The 20,445-nt window shown below is 48.3% G+C and overlaps 1 protein-coding gene across 1 annotated transcript in view; it reads left to right on the plus strand.

Moving 5' to 3' along the window:
• Nucleotides 1-20,445, plus strand: part of ABCA12 (ATP binding cassette subfamily A member 12) — a 169,373-nt gene that overhangs the window by 72,945 nt on the left and 75,983 nt on the right. Inside the window, exons 8-16 of the mRNA XM_015424058.1 lie at nucleotides 218-318; nucleotides 2,873-2,966; nucleotides 5,657-9,754; nucleotides 11,972-12,087; nucleotides 14,525-14,610; nucleotides 15,784-16,037; nucleotides 16,124-16,236; nucleotides 17,765-17,889; nucleotides 19,283-19,456. Coding sequence (XP_015279544.1) covers nucleotides 218-318; nucleotides 2,873-2,966; nucleotides 5,657-9,754; nucleotides 11,972-12,087; nucleotides 14,525-14,610; nucleotides 15,784-16,037; nucleotides 16,124-16,236; nucleotides 17,765-17,889; nucleotides 19,283-19,456 — 5,161 coding nt within the window. The remainder of the gene's footprint in view (nucleotides 1-217; nucleotides 319-2,872; nucleotides 2,967-5,656; nucleotides 9,755-11,971; nucleotides 12,088-14,524; nucleotides 14,611-15,783; nucleotides 16,038-16,123; nucleotides 16,237-17,764; nucleotides 17,890-19,282; nucleotides 19,457-20,445) is intronic.

Raw genomic sequence — 20,445 nt, forward strand, 5'->3', positions numbered from 1 at the left:
TAGACTTTTCTTGCATCGTGGATGGCTTTAATTTAGAATTGTAAGCTAATTGGAAGCACAAGGAAATGAGGGGTAAACATATTTTAATAAATGAATAAATGTAAATGATTTAAATGGACTATAATGCTATTGATGGATCTGTTTCTCCTTAGGCAGCTTAGTATCCCTGTTCTGGGTTCTTTGGACATATTTGAGTTCCGTTTCTCCCCCTTTTTAGGACCTTTATAGATCCGGAAACAGATTTTCTGTCGGATGTGAATGACAGTGGATTGCAAGCTCTTCAGGACCTGATTACTAGACTGAACTGTACAGAGCAAGGTAATCCTATTCGAGTATTCATTGTCTACCTCTGCTAGGATTCTTTATAGAAATGCTGAAGGAAAAAAGCACATGTAATGTTGTATACAATGTGAGGCGGGTGGGATGAAGAAGAGGAGGAGGAGGAGGAGATTGGATTTATACCCCATGGCCCTTCACTACCCAAGGGAGTCTCAGAGCGGCTTACAGATCTCCTTTCCCTCCCCCTCCCCACAACAGACAGACACCCTGTGAGGTGCAGGTGGGGCTGAGAGAGCTCTTGACAGAAACTGCTATTTTTCAAAAACAGCTCTTGTCAGAACTACGGCTTGCCCAAGGTCATCCAGCAGCTGCAAGTGGAGGAGGAGTGGGGAGTCAAACCCAGTTCTCCCAGATTAGAGTCCGCGCACTTAACCACTGCACCAAACTGGCTCTATAAATCTACTAGAATGAATAAAATAAAAATAAAAAAAAACTTTCCTTGATACAGATTGAAGCTCAAGGAGCTAAAGAGGACACCCATTCAAATCATAATGGTGTTTCCAGCCACCGGCAGCCCTCGTGGAGCAGAGCTCTCCCCCTTCCCCTCCTCCCTCAGGAACTCCGAGGAGGGTTGGGGAGCCAGAGGAAATCGCCACCCCCTCTTCCACAAAAAAGAAATGCCATTCCATCGGAGGAATTTATCTTATTTTATTTATTAAATTCAACTTGTTAGGCCGCCCTTCCCTGCAAGCAGGGCTCAGCACGGCTTACATCAGAGCAAACACAACAATAATCCAATAAAGAACATTAAAAAACTGCTAAAAACAAGATATTACTCAAGTGATACGTTACATTGTATTGAGACTGAGGTAAGCCGCCCTGAGCCTGCTTGCTGGGAGGGCGGCATATAAATTCAATAAAATCAATCTAGGTAAAGGTTTCCCTTGCTCAAAAGCCAGTCAGATCCGACTCTAGGGTTGCAGTGCTCATCTCCGTTTCCAAGCCGAAGAGCCAGCGCTGTCCGAAGATGTTTCCATGGTCATGTGGCCGGCATGACTAGACGCCGAGGCGCACGGAACACTGTGACCTTCCCACCGAAGCGGTACCTATTTATCGACTTGCAGTTTCTTGCTTTCGAACTGCTAGGTTGGCAGGAGCTGGGGCCAGAGACAGGAGCTCACTCTGTCACACGGCACACTCGGGTCTCGAACTGCTGAACTACCGACCTTCCCCAGCCTGCAGCTCAGCGTCTTAACCACTTGAGCCACTGCAGCTCCAAAATCAATCTATCGATCAATAAGATGATGAGAAATTTCTGTTCCCAGCAGCCCCCTAGGTGGAGGGGGTGCGGAGGAGGGCCGAGGAGGAGGGTATGATGAGGGTGCCAACTTTCACTGTCTTCGACTGCAGGCCTGGCGGAACGTCTCTGCCTTGCAGGCCCTATGGAGAGGTAATAGATCTCGTAGGGCACAGATATTCTCTGTCGGAGAGTTCCACCAGTCAGGGGCCAGGACTGAGAAGGCCCCCCCCGGCCTTAGTCGAGGACAGACGGGCCTCTCTCGGGCCGGGGACCACGAGCAAGTTCTTGATGCTGGAGTGCAGCGCTCTTCCAGGGGCACATTGAGAGAGGCGGACCGAAAGGGAGGTGGGTCCCTGGCCACTAAGGGCCTTGGAGCTCAACACCAGGACTTTGAACTGGCTCCAGTGTTCCACTGGAAGCCAGTGCAGCTCACGCAGCCATGGGTGGATATGTGTCGTCTGCGGGATCCCCGTAAGGACTCGTGCGGCCACGTTCTGGATCAATTGGAGCTTCCGGGTCAGGCGCAAGGGTAGGCCTGCATGGAGTGGATTACAGTAGTCTATTTGTCACTGGATACATCCCAGTATGTCCATCGCATGTGGAAATAATTATTCTGTATAATATCTGCAATGTCTTGTGCTGCCAGATACAAACTTTTTATAAAAAAATGTGGTGCAGTTACTCCAATAACCCTCACCCTACGCTTTTAATTTCTCTCCATATTATATTTTAAGGGAAAGTACCATGGAGGAATGTAATTATCTGGGTCTTTAATATTTTCATCTGACCATAATTGTTTTTGAATAATGCTTTGTAATGGAATCATTTTGAACTTGAGAAACACCTTCAGATCTTTTGGTGGTTTAGGGTTAGTGGTTAAGAGCAGCAGACTCTAATCTGGAGAACCAGATTCAGTTCCCCACTTCCCCACTTGAAACCGGCTGGGTGACCTTGGGCCAGTCACAGCACTCTCAGCCTAAAAATAAGCATAGCTTGCCACCTAGTGGTGCCTAAAAAGAGCTACAACCTCAGGCAGTCAAACAACCCTTTGGGATCTTTTGGTTACTCCACACACAATGCCATATGATAATTTAATTAATTTATTTAGCCTAACACACCTCACAGAGTTGTTGTAAGGATAAAATTGAGAAGAGGAGAATGAGGTAAGCTGCTTTGGGAGAAAGGTGTGTGTGTGTGTAAATAAACAAATAAAGCATTCACTTTGTCATCCCGATCAAAGTTTAAATACAGTTGTATATTTTAAAGTTTATCGTGTATATTTTCCTGTTGTAGATGAGAACAATTCAGAAATCACTGATCTTTGTGAGGTCTCTCGTCACTGGAACGGCAACCATACCTTGTTGGCTCAGATGAAAGATATTGTGAGGTGAGGTAGAGCAAACGTTCTCTTTAGCAGAGCCCCCATGTGCATCCTGTACTTCAAAATTGGGAAGGGGCCCACTTGGCTAAAACTGGGTTCTCTTGAGTCTTCATCAAGGATATTCTGCACTATCCAGCTAAACATCAGTATATAAAACCTCAGTGATAATATGAGTTAAACATGTGTTTTTACAGCCTTAACATAAATCTATGACAAAAATGTGGATTTGAGCACAAATGCAGGTATGTGAACATCTGGATAGGTAATGGAAGTGACTGCTAAAAAGTCATTACTTTAAAAAAAAGCCAAAATCTGAAAGATGAGTGGCTATTCTGGAGAACTCTGTGTGCCTTGGAGGGGAAAGCAGAATTCATAGCAGAATTCCTCTTGCGGCGTCCATCATCTGTATATCTATTTCCCAAGTGTGCCTTCCTATCTGTGGATACCTAAATCCATGGATTGGGGCCATACTTGTACAAAACAGATTTTTCTGCAGACTTGGATGACCCCCCCTCCACGTTTGCAGAAAACTCTGAAATCTACAAAAAACACTTTCTGCCTAACCTACCTCACGGGGTTGTTGTGCAGATAAAAAAGGAGGAGAGGAGAATAACGTTAGCTGCTTTGGTCCTCACTGTGGAGAAAGTTGGTCTAAAAATGAAGATAATAAAAACATTAAAAAGCTGAAGGTGAGAGGTAGATAAAACGTAGATTAGCTGTTGCAGATTTTCCGGGCTGTAGGGCCGTGGTCTTGGCATTGTAGGACCTGATGTTTCGTCAGTAGCTGTGACTGGCATCCTCAGAGGTAGAACACAGAAAGATGGAGTACTCTCTGTGTCAAGGTGAGAAGAAAAATGGTAGGCAGGTAATTTATATCTACTCAGGGAGGTGGGGTAGGGCTGAGTCATTATCTTGTAAGAGTTCCCCAGGCTGTGAACATGCTAATGGAGGAGCTTTCCTGAGGAGGTTCGTTTGTATATGGATTGTTTCCCGAGGAGGTGAATGGCTGAGAAGGAGAGAATGAGGCAGGGGAAGGGGAGTGGATATGGGGCTTCCCAGGGGGAAGGAAAGAGGAAATAGTGTGGGGAGGGAGATAGAGGAGAAAGTGAGGCGCGACTCACAAGTCCTTGAGAGTCCCCTGCCATGCAAGCGGGCCTGGCCAAGTAGCGGGCGCCACACGACTGGGCCGCAGTTTTTCCTAGGTGGAGGCCACCGGGGGTGAGGGGGAGAGAAAGGCAGAAGGGCAGAAGGGCAGATAAAGGTAGATTGGCTGTTGGCTGGAAAGGAGAGAGGGTTGCCAACTCCAGGTTTGGAAATACCTGGCGATTTGGGGGTGGAGCCTGGGGAGGGTGGAGCTTGAGGAGAGGCGAGACCTCAGAAGTGCAGAATGCAACCCCGTTAGGAGAGCCCCAAGTCGGCCGTTGAGTACAAGTGGAGCTGTCTACATCGCAGTGCTGCTGTTGTTGTTGTTAGGGAACTGTAGAGGAGGAGAGACATGCCTAGGAAAGAGTCGAGAGGTAAAAACGTGTGTGTGTGTGTGTGTGTGTGTTTGGAGCAGCACCTGGGGCAGTTCAGAAATAATAAAGAAAGGTCAGAGTTTGTCTCTGGGAGTTGTGTCCTCGCTGAAGCACTGTGCATTGCTCCGGAATCAAGTCCTTCGCCCAGAAGATCCAAGATGTCTGGCAAGCATTGCTGAAGGAGCCAGGAGAGCCCCTCACGGCTTTACAAACACGACCTGGTTCCACTACAATAACCCCCCTGAGTAGCCCCTTAACCCCTGTGGGGCCCACGGGCTGTTCTCCTCGCATCCCTTCCTAAACACAGACACCCCCCCCTGCCTTTGCAGGCAATCCGAGAGGAGAGCAAAGACAGGAACTTTGTCTTTTGCACCTCCTGAAGCAGCTCAGGCATCACAATTGCACTGGCAGCAACCCGGGTGTGGGCTGAGATGCGCTTCCCCTCCCCCGGCAAGCCAGGCGGGCGCTTCACAGAGAGGGGGGAGGCACGGCAGTTTGGGGAGGGTGCCAGGCTGTTTGTGGAGGGTGCTGGGCACTCCTAGCCCCCCCCCCCCGTGCATATGAGCCTGGTATAATGCCATAGACGCCACCCTCCAAAGTATCTATTTCCTCCATGGGAACTGGGCTTGCCAACCTCCAGGTGGGGGCCGGAGATAATCTGGAATTACATCTTGTCTCCAGGTCACAGAGGTCAGTTTCCCTGGAGAAAATGGCTGCTTTGGAGGGTGGACTCTGAGGCATCATATCCTGTTGAGGGTGCTTCCCTCCCCAAACCCCGCCCTCTCAAGGCTCCACCCCCAAATCTCCAGGAACTTCCCAACCTGGAGCTGGCAGCCCTAAGAGGAACTAATCTCTGTTGTTGGGAGAGCAGTTGTGATTCTGGGAGATCTCCAGTCCCCACCTGGAGGTTGCCAACGAGGAGAGAAGGAAGGAAGCAAGGGAGGAGAAGAGGCCATGGGGCTTTCAGGAAGGGGAAAGAGGGAATAATGGGGGAGGGAGAAATGGATGCCTCCTGCAAGTCCTTGCGGGTTCCGGCTGGTACATTCCTGATTCCTAGAACAAAAGATAAATGCAGCAGTTAAGTGAGTCTAAGGTATAATGTGTATTTTTTTTACTCTAGATATCCTGCCTATTTGTCATTCGTGCTAAACTTTTATGTTTTCATTTCTTTCCTTTTAGCAAAATAATATCTCCAGATTTTGCTAGTGCCGATTTCCAAATGGGGAATCTCACAAAGGATTTAGAAACTCTTCAAAAGTCTCTGCATCTTTTCAAAGTTTTGCAAGAAGGCAACAGCACTACTGAGCTGAAAAACCTAAAGCTGTCCAACCAATCGGATAACCAGACTGTGCTGAGACTGGCTGAAATCCTTTCAAGGCAAATGAGGGATGCGCAACACAACGAACGGAGGGATCTTTTTCGCGAGGACGACATCTTTGAAGGCCACAAGCTTGCATCTCTGCTGCGTCAAACTGGCTTCAGCACCTCCTCCTTCTTCCAAATGATGGCGCACCTGACAGAAATCCAAAGCATCTACAACTTAACCAGAGATATTTGGGACCTTGTATCCTTAAACAAGACTAATTTTAAGGCCACAAAGTTATGGCGAATCCTGAAAATGATAACTTCCCAGAAAATTCTTTACGTGCCTGAGAAAGTCAGGAGGTACTTAACTGCATTGCAAGAGTTGCCTTCGCTGTTTGCAAATTCCCTACTGAAGCCTACAACAATGGAAAACTTTCCTGAGAAGATCCTGGCCCTGCAGAAGATCTTTGACATTGTTGCAAATGTTAATGCGAGTCGCAATTACCTGCTGATTTCCTCCTTGACTGACCTGATGCAGCAGATCCAAAATTCGATTAATGCCTACCAGTGGAACGAATTCAATACCTATTGGCATATTGTCGAAAAATTAAGATCTGCGAAATGGAATGATACAGACATCATTGCTTATGGGCAGGTTCTAGATATCCTCCACAAGAATCTGTACATTCATCGCAATGGCTCTGGCCTTCTTTTAAATAATGTACTGGAACAATTGACTGCATTTGCGAACGACTTACTAGAAGACTACAGTGGAGACGCCCTTGGTGGAGGAAACATCTCAGTGGTTTTAGACACCATCGTGAAAACCCTACATGTTTTAGAAGACCTGGAGGAAAAGTACATCAGTGCATTAATCACCACTAACCCCCTAATGCGTGCCGATGCTCATAATGAAACGATCCAAAGATTGTTTGAAATATTCAGAGAAGGAGTGGATATACTTTCTGATCCGAGACTGCTGGAAGCATCCTATATTAAAAAAATGGATAACCTCTTCAGTTTCTCACGCTTGTTAGATCTGCAGGACTTTCACAGGACTCCAGTAAGGCATGATGCAATAGTGGAGGGGAATGTGTTAGAACTCTGGTATTTAACCTTGAGCCCTTTCGTAAGGGAAGATATTCAAGATAATGAGAGGCTGCTGAAGTGCACCGTCGAAGACTTTCATCGCATTGCCGTTGAGGTCTTGTTTAGTAACACCACATTAAATGAGGCTGTGGCGGGAAGCACCTGCAGCTTCCTTTTTACCTCCATGAAGATGGAAAATAGGACAGTGATCAACAATCAAACCTTTACTGAAGTGTTTCAGCTTGTGCTACGAAACTTAAAATCACTGCCAACTTTTTCTGCATTCCAGAAAAGCAAATATTTAACAGATGAATTTCAGTGCTTTGTCAAATCACTAGAATTATCATCAGGGTTTCTTTCCAAACTGGATAAATTTATTAACTACAAGAATCCATGGATACAAAAGATCCATAAAAGTCTGATGAGCATCTCAAGCAAGCTCTCCCAAAGTAATCAGACCTGCCAGGTACCACTGTTTGGCAATATGGCTGCTATAAACGAATCTTCGGCATTTCACATCTTGATTCCTTTTGTGATGAATGATTCAGAACCTTATTCTCACCATTTATCTGTCAGTCAGTCCGTCCAGGAGCGAGCGCTTGCGTCTTTTATGTCACTGCTCAATGAATCTGACAGGACTACTAGCATATCAAAGATGTTAGAAAACAGGGGGAAAGCTGTCAACCATCCCCAGTGGAAGAATTTATCAGCTGTCTTGAGTAAAGTTGCAAATGTATTGAACACCACGCAAAATGTGACAGATGTACATCTACTGGAAATTATTAGAAAAGCTCTAATTCTTGTCAGCACAGCATTACCTCCAAATTCAGCTGAAACTCATCCGTTTGTTGAAAACCTAGACTGGGGAATGAATGCCTCCTATTTTGAAGACATGCTTGATTCATTAAAATTGCTCAATGTAACCTCTGAGACAGATTATAGAACTTACTTAAAAAAATATTTTCATACTTGGTCACCGTATGTTGATGCCCTTGCTCAAAGCCTTTTCCACCGTAACCCTCAGTGGGAAGACACCAAAAAGGCCTTAAATTTAACCAAGTTTATTTGGAATAATTTGCTTCTAAATGAGACAGGTTTTAGTTTAGCAGGGATATGGGAAGCAGTCAAAGAGGTGGTGTCGGATGCAATTTCACTGTTTTCCGTGGACACCAGACATGAAGCCACATTGCAAGTTTCAAATTTTCTGCTAAAATCTATTGCCACAAAAAACATGCTGGGACAAATTTTATCCATTCAGAATGTGTACAACAGTACTGCAAATGTCAGCATGAATAAAAACCATCCTTTCGCTGTTCATCTTTCAGAAATAATGCAGATAATCCAAAACATAACAAATCAACCATTGTGGAAGGAGCCGAGTGACCTTGAACACGAGCAGTTAAGATCAATGAAACCAAATAGTTCAAATCCAGATGCATACAGACATTTTTTAAAAATTTTGCATAACCATTTGATCACACAGCATAATGTTTCTGGTCTTCATTTCAGTCTAGACCTGTTTACTAGTCTTTTGTCTCACGTGCTACAGAAGGGTGCTGAAGAAAACCTCCAAAATAACATCTCAGAAACATTAAACACTGCCCTCAGGGGTCTATTGTTTGATAAAGATTTTGAGCATCGATTTGACATCAGCCCATTAGAAACACTGATGAAAGAAAGTAATAAGACCCTCCAGAGAATATATGACACCTTGAAGGGAGGGACAATCTTATTGGCTGACCGCGGACTGGAAGAAGCAACTGATAAAGAAAGAATTGCAGCCCTATATGACTTTTCACACCTTCTGTTTCCAGGGGTGTTTAACCAGTCCTTGTTGGGTCAGGGGGCTTCTTCAGGAGCAAAGATCGTGGACATCCTGCATTTATCTCTGAGTCCTTTCTTAGATGTGAGGAACCGCAGTGGAAAGCCACAGAACTGCAGTGCGAAGGATGTCATTCACATAGTACTTCAGATGCTACTTAAAAATGCCACACTTCATGAGTCCTTCAGACAAAGCGATTGTGAAATCCTTTTCACTTCCAGGGATTTTGAAAACAGAACAAAGCCTAATCAAACGCTGACTGAATTGTTCCGCTCCTCAATAAGGAATCTAAATCTGAGTCCAGAGTCAGCAGATCTTTACAAAAACGAGGATATTTCTAGCACATTGTTATGCATCATCAGGTCACTGCAGTTTTCTTCGGGCGTGCTATCAAAAATGGGCATCCTCTTTAATTTTAATAATTCCTGGATACAACAAATTTATAACTCTTTAGCAGCCATCTCTGAAGCGCTGCCCTCAAACAATTCAACATGCCTCATCCCAGTCCTTGATGGAATAAATGATGTAGTCAATTATTATCCTTTAAAGATTCTCCCTCCTTTCCTTGCGCGTGGAACAGACTTTCATTCACAAGATCTCACTGACTGGCTAGTGGATTGGAATCATTTGTTAGTGTTCTATGGGCTATTGCAGGACAAGGTCCACCAGTATTCTGCCATGAGTGGAGCTCTGGAGATGGCCGAGGACGTCCCCAGCCCTTCTGCGGTGGACAATTTTTCACAAGTCTGGAACTTGGTCTCCAAGAGGAGCCTGACAGAAATGGAGGGTGCAAAAGGCAGCTTGAGACGAGTGGAAAGGGTTCTCGCCCGCAATGAGTCAAATCCTTTCCTGGAGGCCAGCATTTATATTCTGAAGAAAGCCATGCTTCTAGATAAGTCGGAGAATCTGAAAACAGACCAAGATCCAAATTTCCATGCAAACAAACCAAGTATGGAATCTGTATTTGAACATTCCACCAAGATCACGGAAATGCTTTTCAATGAAAACTTACTCCAGAATGAGGTGGGGAAGGCATCGTCTCCAAACAATTTGATTGCACAGTAAGTTAGCAGGGTTTTTTAAAAAATATAATTGCCATATTGTGTTGTGGAACTTGGCATATTAGCACTTCCCAAACTTTGACATCTTAAGTGATGAAAAAAATAATTGCCCGTCAAAAGACAAGTGGCAGAAGCAACCTCCATTCACGTGAGGGTTTTTTTTTTGCTTATTCTCCCATTCCCTAGCCCCCTGTGACCCCCAAAACTGGTTCTTGAGGAGGAGGGGACTTTCCAGAGCAACATTCCAGGGGCAAAGGAAGACTGCAGAAGGGAAAGAATATCCGTGGGCCTCACCCTGGGCTAGCAGATCATGGGAGCGAAGCCATTTTGTTTTCTGAGAGTGTTCAGTCTCATCCTCATTGAGGAGGAAAACAATGGCAGAGAAAGTGGTGAGGCCTGTGGGTTGATAGCTTGTAAAAACAAAGTGGCGTTGAGATTTTTAAAAACACCAGTAATCAACAAAAAAGGGCCTAGTCTTGGAGCGCGGCTGCTGTCCGGGAGGCGGATTTCGCTAGTCCTGCCTTGTGGGACGAGGGGAACTACAATGCTGGCAGCCACATTTGGGATCCGCAGGCCAGGCAGCCAAATCCTAAGAGGTCTAAGACCGCTTGTGCCAAGCATTTCAATCCTCCTCCTGTCTGTGATATGCTAAGACTTCGCTTGGCCTTGGCTGCAGTTCATTCATTAAGATGGAAGCCTTGTTAGACCCAAACTGATGTGTCACGTGCTCCTTCTAGGGGTCTCCCATGGGACTTACTTCCTAGGAATGATGCTTAGGCCCTAAACTTTACCCTTACAGCAGCAATCCTAAACACAATAAGTAACAGTGAGATTTATATCTGAGTCACTGTTGTTTGGGCCACGGTGGCTCAGAGGTTGAGACGCTGAGCTGCAGACCGGAAGGTCGGTAGCTCGGCAGTTTGAGACCCTAGTGGCATGTGATGGAGTGAGCTCCCATCTCTGGCCCCAGCTCCTGCCAACTTAGCAGTTCGAAAGCAAGAAACTGCAAGTAGATGAATAGGTACCGCTTCAGTGGGAAGGTCACAGTGCTCCGTGCACCTCGGCTTCTAGTCATGCCGGCCACATGACCATGGAAATGTCTTCGGACAGCGCTGGATCTTCGGTTTAGAAACAGAGATGAACAGAGTTGGATTCGACTGGCTTTCGAGCAAGGGAAACCTTTACCCTGTTGTTTAGGACCATGCAGCCTTTGAGCTCTATGCATTTGTAGTTCTGTTAACTTTCTGGATAGGACAGGAGAACCCTGTCCCCCATGGCCCAATATCCCTAAAGGCCTGGAGCAGTGTTACGTCTAAGCTGAGTAAGTGTGAGCTAGCTCACAGTTTTTTAGCCTCCGGCTCACAGATTTTTGTCTTAGCTCAGGAAGGATGGGGCTCCAGAGCAAACTAATTTATGCAGAAGCCAAATCATTCACTCACAACTTTAATGCCAGGAGCTCACAAAGTAGGATTTTTGCTCACAAGACCCCACAGCTTAGTGGGAGCCTTGGCCTGGAGAGCGGGTGGGTCTAGGTAGAGACATTTGATAAAGAACATCGTTTGAGTCCAGTCAGGCACCTTTAAGCCCCACAGAGTTTAATTCTGGGTAGAAGCATTTGTGTGCGTGCTCACCAAGTGGGCATGCACACAAAGACCTATACCCAGAATTAAACTCTGTGAGTCTCTAAGGTGCCCAACTGGACTCAAACGATGTTCTGCTGCTTCAGACCAAAAGAGCGACCCCCACCTGAATCTAACTTGATAAAGTGTTGGGCCGGGAATGAAGAAAACATTTCCACAATTTTTTGTAACGAGTATATCCTGTTTGGGTTTCTGAAGTCGATCATTTCCACAGCTGTGTGAAAACCTTTATTGATTTATTTTCACTCTTAAGATGTGCAAACCAAGTCCCTGATCTTGGCTGGTGGTTTCAGAGGGCGGCCATATTTGTCTGCAGTAGGGTGGCTGGCTTGGAATCCAGGAGCCCCCCCAGAGGCACCAACAAGATTGGGGGGTGGGGTGGGGGTGGGGGGTGTCATGAGCTTTCAGGAGTCAAGGCTCCCTTCGTCAGGTTGCCTTGGCTGGGGGGGGGCTTCACCCCACCCTCCCAATCAAACGACTCCAGTGGTCTTTCTTGCAGGACTTTGCTCGTCATTCATTCAGTAATATGTGTTTTTTTCATACTTGGGAAGATGACCCGTTCTTTTTTGTGTTCCAGGTTTTTGTCTTCAGAATTTGAGAACATCTTCTTAAAAATGTTGCCCGATAATGGCTTTCGATCATACATGCTTTGTCTGATGAACATGACTGATGGGCCAGACAGTGAATTATCAGGTGATATTTATTTCTAATCCCTCACCCGGAAAGCCCAGGCTCCCCTGATATCTTGTCAGGTCTTGGAGGTGAAACGGTCTTGGTCCGTATTTGGATGGAAGACCTCCGAGGACTATCAGGGTCACGCGACACAGGGGCAGGCGATGGCCAACCCCCTCGGAACGTCTCTTGCCTTGGAAACCCCACCAGGGGGTCTCCATAAATCAGCCGTGGCTTGACGGCACGTCCCACTCCCACCACTTATTTCTACAAAGTTCTCGTTGCTCCTGAAACATTCCTCCATGTGCAGCTTAACACTTTTTGGGGTGTCCCTTGCACAAGACATGTTTCCAAACAAGCTGTGAGCAGATTTGTTTATTTAAAACATTTATTACCCCCCCCCTGTTCCTAATGGAGCTTGAGATAGCTTACAACATAGATAAAATACAACAAATTAGGTTACATGAAAAACATGAAACCAAGAGTTTACAATCACAAGTGAGGAGGACTGCTTTGTTCAAATGCAGTCCTAAATAAAAGTGTCTTCAGCTACCTCCTGAAGGTCAAAAGTGAGGGGGCCGGGCACATCTCCTTGGGGAGGTTGTTCCAGAATCGTGGGGCCTCCAGTCAACTCACTCTTGAACACGGGCTCTCTTGACAGAAGGTTTATTGAAGAGATCTGAGATACTCTAAAGGTGAACTCTTTGTCAGGAATGGGGGGGGGGGGGGAACAGGGCCCCAGAATATAAATAAAACCCACCCATTCACAGTCTTATCAACGTCAAGGACATTCCCATGGGAATACTGCCAAGGTGCTGCTTGAGAAAGTGGTTACTGCATATTGCCTCCCTGAACTACAGACATTCACACAGACTCCCTCCCTCCCACAGCTTCCCTCCCTCCCACCAGGAATGTCAGGGAGGGTGAGCGATGAGCAGGCAGCTGGTTACAGTGATGCCTACACCTGTGGTGTTAATAACCTGCTTCAATGGAACCTGCACCCCGTCCCTCTCCCCGCTTGCCTTCTGGGAAGGCGAGCGGGGAGAGGGACGGGGTGCGGGGGTTCCATCAAAGCAGGTTATTAACACCACAGGTGTAGGCATCACTGTCGAAGGCGAACCCGAGTCTAACACAGCCACCGGACAGGCCTTCTCTTTGTACCCACCAGACAAGCTTCTTTGATCCATGGGACACAGTCAGGCGGGCCCCTCCCAGGGATTTCCTAGGCAGGAACGTACGGGGGAAGAGGGTCCTTCAGTTACCCTGGTCCCAAGCCATGAACGGCTTTAAAGGTCAAAACCGACACCTTGAATTGGGCTCAGGCATGGATCCTCTAGCCAGAAACACACACATCTTCAGTGTTTCCATCCCACGTGGCCAGACTGCAGGTGTGCAGTGTTTTCACAGCAGCATTCTGTGGCTCAAATGATGCTCGTCACGTGGCATTCCTTTGGGTCTAAGAGATTTTTGGTAGTGCTGCCTTCAGCCAGCTACGTACCAAACTCAGAAATCAGAAACCAACCATGGGGGGGAACAACCTCTGCTTCGCCCCCACTTCTGTCCTCAGCACCCCAGTAGTGAAAGCACCTGGACAGTTCTGTGTCTGTAGGATTTTCCCCCCTTTATTTAGGTGTTGTTGTTTTCCCATACAGGTGTTACTTGTGTTGGACTTTCGGACAACATTCATGGTGTCTAATTCTGAGCTGGGCCATAAAGTGTGGACCAGAGAATCCACACAATTGAACCAGGAACTGACCGGGTGGCGGGTTTTTTTTTTCTTTGCACAATGCCCTGGGGACTAGAAGAATCCCAAAACCATGGAGCTAATGTGTGCTTTTCAGAAAAAGAAGTATGCCACTGAGATCTTGGCCATTTGTGGGGTGTTAGGAGACACACACACACACCCCAGCCAACATTGCTGAGGACTGCAAGCCTCAGGTTATGGCAGCTGGGAGGGGGGGGCTAGGAGAGACGGACCAAAAATGTAAAAGGTAGGAAGGGAAAGAAAATGGGAATGGGGATGGGCAGTAAAGGAAGGAGGGTAAGCTGGAGCTGGGGGAGGGGAGAAGAAAAAGGTGAGTCAGTGAAGGAAGAGGGGGCAGGGGCTGCCAAGGGAGGGAGACAAAGCAGGTCGGCAGGTAAGAATGTGGGAGGGAGAGATGGAGGAAGGGAAAGGCTGAAGGCCCCGCCCCAGGCCAAGAGCGAGCGGGCAGAGCGAAGAGGAAGAGCCAGAGGGAGGAGGGGAACAAAACCCCTCACTGCAGGACCTCACTGCAGGACCTCATTTGCAACATTCAGATGCACACTTGCCCTAAAGAATAGCCGTAGGTCCCAGGGCCTCGAATCATCGGTTCCAAAGCCCAGGTCACAAAAGAGACATTCTTGAAGTCTTGTGCACGAGGTGTATGGAAGTGTTCAGTGCCTGGGAAGACCTTCATGCGATGGTTGTTTTTCTTAGCAGAAGATGCTGCTGAAAAGATTATTTTTGCCCACCGTGACGCCTCCAGGAACTACTCCTCGGTCTCAGAAATCCTGATGTTTAGAGTGAGTAGATTGATGCTATATGTCCTACAACAACTGAAGGCCTCCCTACAACAACAACTTCCTCTTCCTCTTCCTCTTCCTCTTCTTCTTCTTCTTCTTCTTCTTCTTCTTCTTCTTCTTCTTCTTCTTCTTCTTCTTCTTCTTCTTCTTCTTCTTCTTCTTCTTCTTCTTCTTCTTCTTCTTCTTCTTCTTCTTCTTCTTCTTCTTCTTCTACCTGTGCTTGCCTCTTTACATTCTCATCTGCAGTTCCACAGAGTGAAATCACTGAAATGTGACTTTTGGAGGGGCTGAGGGACTCGGTGTGCAGGAAATGGATGAAGCCCCTTCCCCTTTGTGGTGTGTCTGTCTCCATCCAAAATCTCCTTTCAGATCTGCTTTTCCCCAAGAGAAGCAACAGTCAGGATTTTGTTGCAGGAGTTCCACTGATTGGTGGCAGTGGGGGTGGGGAGTCTGGCAACCCTACTGTACTCTGATCCCTCACGCTGCCAGGTGGCCTAAACAGAACCGACGGGAATTCTGATTCCCAAAAGCTCACCCCCCCAACCCCCCCCCCTTGTTGGCCTCTGAGGTGCTGCCGGGCTTGGGTCTTGCCCTTCTGCTCCAGGCCAAAATGGCCGCCCTCTGAAACTCTCTTCATGGATGTTCATGGACTGAAGGGAGTGGCTGGTGCTTGCCTTTTCAGAATGCCGGGATAAAAAGATCTGCTTAAGGAGGCCTGAGCACGTGGCAGGCCCCAGTCTTGGTGGTGGGAATGGCCTTTGTTGGTCCTGCATTACCTCAGAAACACACTCGGTGTAGATTCATACATTCAAACAGTAGGCATCTTGCCATACACCAGCGCAGTGTTTAAAACCGCATCTTCATGGATAATGGCACCTTTCTGATATCCTTGACCCAGGGGAGAGTCCGGGGCATTTCGGAACGGCCTCCGCAGCCCCCAGCCAGTGGCGAGGGTCTGCTGCTCTCCCCCACTCAAGTGGGACTCTGCTATCAGTTGGGCCTGGGAAAGGGCCCTGCGAAGGCTGGCCAGGCCTCATCCCTTGTAGCTGGAATAGGGTTGCCTGAGCCAAAACGGTTGGTCCTGAAAGCCCCCCTTCAAGTAGCTTCCTGGATTTCGTGGGTATCCCACCCACTTCTAAATGGCTTTTGTGCCTCTCTTGTTTGCATTTGAAGCTTTCCCGCCTCCAGAACCTGACCTCGGCCCTTTGTGACGCTGAGTGGCTCCGAGCAGCGCAGCAGGCCTGCCAGCTCCCCGACCTCAGTTTTGTGGACTTGTGCAGACAAAGCCGGTTCCACAGGAAGCTTCTCCATGGTGTTGCCCTAAGTGACCGTCTTGCAACCAGCCTGATTAATCATGGGCGCATGCCTGGAGAACTTCGAGAAATACTCGTCGGAGACCCCACAAAACTCCAGCAGGAGATTAAGTGGTAAGGCCTTCCTGAAAGCCCCCAGTAGAAGCATTACGTTGTTCTCTGAAAAAGGTACACATTTATGCCTCTCTTTATTTTGGCAGGTTTCGAGAAAATGTCCCACAGTTTCATTATCTCCAAGATATCCCTCGGTATTTGGCTTCTGTGAATTCTCTCGTGAATCACACAAAGACTGCAGCCCATTCCAAGAAGCAAGGTAATTTTTTCATGCGCTTCCTCCTTTAGAATGGTGGGTTTGCTTTAGACGTGGTTGGGAAAGCGTATCAGAGTGTTGCCAGCATTTCCGAAACTGTATGAGTGATGGAATTCTGGACAGGGCTCTGTGTACCAGCAGTTCCAGTTCTCCATGACAAAAACTACATCTCTCCACTGAAACGTTTAGGACCGGTCAAAATGGGTAGCCACATTAGTCTGTCTGGAGCAGGAGAAAAGAGCCGGAGTCCAGGTTTGACAAAAGTGGAAAACTGATGTTTAGTAAAGATTGGTTGAGAAGCAGATGTAATCCATTGCTGAGGGAAGGCAATTAGCTGAATCATCTGTGCGCTCTGAGAATTTATTTGTAGCATTTTGGAATAAAATATGAGGAAAAATCTAACTAGTGGAATGTATTTCAGGTGTTTTTTGTTTTGGTCCAAGGATATGTTTTATTAATATTGTGGTCTTTTTAATCTTAATTATACATTTGTATGTGAAACATTTTTAAATAAACACACCAAGAAAGGGGTCTACCGAACACCAATGACTTGGCAACAGTGATCCATGCAATGGTCACTTTGAGACTGGACTACTGTAATGCTCTCTACATGGGGCTGCCCTTGTTGCAAATTCGGAAGCTACAGCTGGTGCAAAATGCAGCAGCCAGGCTCTTCATAGGCCTCCCAATGCGGGAGCACATTCAGCCTGCGCTGAAGGCATTGCACTGGCTACCAATAGCATACCAACTTCACTTCAAGGTGCTGGTTCTTACCTTTAAAGCCCTTTATAGTCAGGGACCTACATACCTGAGGGACTGTCTTTCCCTACATGTTCCCCAGAGATCACGCTAACTACAACCGGGGCCAGGGCTTTCTCGGTGGCGGCTCCTCTCTGGTGGAATGAGCTCCTGGAAGAGATCAGGGCCCTGTGGGACCTTATGCAGTTCTGCAGGGCCTGCAAGACGGAGCTCTTCCACCAGGGTTTCAATTAGGAGCCGCCCCGGGGGAAGAACCCTGTTCCCTGCAGTCATCAAAACAGCTTGAGCCAGCCGCATAATGTTAGATCGGGGTCGACCATGAAGAAAGCACTGAAGTTTGAGCGCCATCTCAAATGGAATTTTAAGTCATTATTTTTATAATAGCACCTGGATCATCACCTGTTAGCACCTTTTAGTGTTGAAATTGCTTGTATGGTTTTTAGGACTGTTGATATTATTTATTGCTGTTTTATTCTTCTGTATGCCGCCCTGAGCCGGCCGTGGCTGGGGAGGCGGGGGGGGGGGGTATAAATAAAATAAATAAATAAATGTTCACCGGCTTCAAGTGCCTTCAGGTACCAGAGTACAAGAGAGGACAAAATGGGGAAAGGACCTCTGAATTCTCCCATGTTTAAATCTTCCACACGGTGCCACTCTTGAGGCATTTTCCTCAGCTTTTGCCAGGCCGGCTGCAGATATTCAGTGCGGGCAGTGTTTCTAGAGGACAGGATCAAACTGTAATATCTAATTTTTGTTTTGTGATGTTTTCAAGATACGATAATAGATCTGTTCAGAGACGTTGACCGCCTCAAGGAGGATCTCAGAAATGTGGTGGGAATGTCTGTGGAAGGCACAGAGGCTCTACTCGAAATGCCTCTTCCAGAAAACAGGACGGAGGTAAATGTGTTATGACGTCCCACCCTTCATTTACCTCTCACACCCGGGGCCTGGAGCCTAAGTGTGTGTGTGCACGCACCCCTAAGGATGTACATGAATAAAACATGGATTCTGATCACTTGACTGAAACAAGGCAGTGACATCTTTCTTACTGAGACATCCTCCTGAAATTGGTGTCTGTCCCATGTCCTGGGGGGTGGCTGCTCCTGGTGGGTGGGTGGGTGGCCCTGCAGTGAGAGAAGAAGAAGAGATTGGATTTATACCCCATGGCCCTTCACTACCCGAAGGAGTCTCAGAGCGGCTCACAGACTCCTTTCCCTCCCCCTCCCCACAACAGACACCCTGTGAGGTGGGTGGGGCGGAGAGAGCTCTTGACAGAAACAGCTCTTTTTCAAGAACAGCTCTTGTCAGAACTACGGCTTGCCCAAGGTCATCCAGCCAGGTGCGAGTGGAGGAGGAGTGGGGAGTCAAACCCAGTTCTCCCAGATTAGAGTCCGCCTGCACTTCACCACTACACCAAACCAGCTCTCACATCTGCATTCCGGGTGTGAAGCAGTGCAGTGACCACAGTGGCTCTGCCCTGTCCTTGCTTACTGACCTTTTCCTCCCAGGGTCTGGGAAGGCGCTGAGGGCACCGTTGGCTGCCTGCCCCGGGCTGCAGTGGGTGGGTGGGGGGTGACAGGAGGAGAAGATCCAGGCGGCACCCACAGTCTCCCCCTCCCCTCCAAGGGCAGTCTAGTCTGGTGAACAAGCGGGTCACGTCCTGGAGATCAGGGCAGGGCTTGGGCACGCCTTGTGTGCTCACCTCCCGTGTCAGCATTGTAGCTCATGATGCCTCTTATGCAGGGCTCATTCCGTAGGAAAAGCGGTGCGGGAGCTCATGTGCATAACTCATTAGCATATGCCACACCCCCTGACAAAGGGCAGGCATGCAAGCATGTCTGGGTCCCCTGCCTGATCTTCTCCAGGTGCCCCAAGGCTGCGGGGCACCTGGAGAAGATTGGGCAGGGAACCCAGGCATGTTTAGAATGCCTTTCCCTTCCCTTCCCTTCCCTTAACCCCCCCCCACTTCCCCGGGTTTCTCTGCAAAAGTGGAGAGGCTCAGGGGGGAAAAGGGGGCATGTCTGCCTGCCTCCCCCTCCCCAGCCAACCCGACGCCGCGGGCTGGCTGGGGGAGCAAAGGGGAGGCCTGCAAGCATGCCTGGGCTCCCTACTCCCGGGATCGTTATTCCCGGAATGCCGTTCCGGCTCATTCCCCCTCGAAATGACCCCTGCTCTTATGAAGGACGAAGGGCTGCCGTGGCAGTGCGACATTCGGCCCAGCGGGAGAAATTAGGTGGCTTCCACCTGCCCTCGCTCTCCCCTAACCTGCCTCTCTTCTTGGCCAATGCAGCTCTTCTTTGAGATGCTCCAGCTGGAGTCCTGTCCAAACGGTGGCGCTGATGCTAAACTGGGAATCGTAGCCGAGGATTTCTGCAACCTGCCGCTCACAGAAAGGGTCCACAAATCCTATGTCTTGGGGATCACACTTCTGCGATACTTGGATGTATACAACTTCATGTACAAGGTTTGTCTTGGACTTTATGCTGCATCTCTCTCTCCCACTCTCGTTCTCTGTTTTCTAGGCCGGTGTGCATCAATCACATGCAGGCATTTTGCTTTCTTTATCAGACTCTTTATATCCTGCTCCTCCTCCAGGACAGGATATTAGGCAGAGGCCCTGATTCTCCTCTCCTCCTCCGGATCTTCACCGCCAGACCGTGAGCTGGGGAGAGCTGAGGGGGAGTGCTCCCCCCCCCAGCCACCCAGAGAGCTTCCTGCCTGCGTGGGAATCGCACCTCTGCTTTCTGACCTCTCTGTCCCGCACGCTGACCCCCATGCCCTGCTGGCTCTTTCAAGGGCCCCGGTATCAAGGACCCCACCTTGGAAGCTCCGTTGGGAAGGGCCGGGGGCCCTGGGAGCAGCCAGGATAAGAACATAAGAACTTCAGAGAAGCAGTACAAAGCTCCAGACCCTGCTGGGAAGCAGTACAAAGCTCCAGTTGTGGCCGGTGTCCTCATAAGAACATCAGAGAAGCCCATGTTGGATCCGGCCAGTGGCCCATCCAGTCCCACACTCTGTCACACAGTGGCCAGAAATACCAGGTCCCATCAGGAGGTCCACCAGTGGGGCCAGGACACCAGAAGCCCTCCCACTGTAGCCCCCCCCCCCCAAGCACCAAGTATACAGAGCATCACTTGCCCCAGGCCGAGAGTTCCTACCTATACCTTCTGGCTAATAACCATTGATGGACCTCTTCTCTTAACATCAGAACATAAGAGAAGCCAGTGTTGGATCAGGCTAGTGGCCAATCCAGTCCAACACTCTGTCACACAGTGGCCAAAAATAGCAGGTGCCATCAGGAGGTCCAGCAGTGGGGCCAGGACACCAGAAGCCCCTCCCACTGTTGCCCCCTCCCCCAAGAACCAAGTATACAGAGCATCCCTTGCCCCAGACCGAGAGTTCCTACCTATACCTTCTGGCCAATAGCCATTGATGGACCTCTGCTCTATATAA

The sequence above is a fragment of the Gekko japonicus genome, unplaced genomic scaffold, assembly GCF_001447785.1.
Source record: "Gekko japonicus isolate JY-2015 unplaced genomic scaffold, Gekko_japonicus_V1.1 scaffold623, whole genome shotgun sequence".
NCBI lineage: Eukaryota > Metazoa > Chordata > Lepidosauria > Squamata > Gekkonidae > Gekko > Gekko japonicus.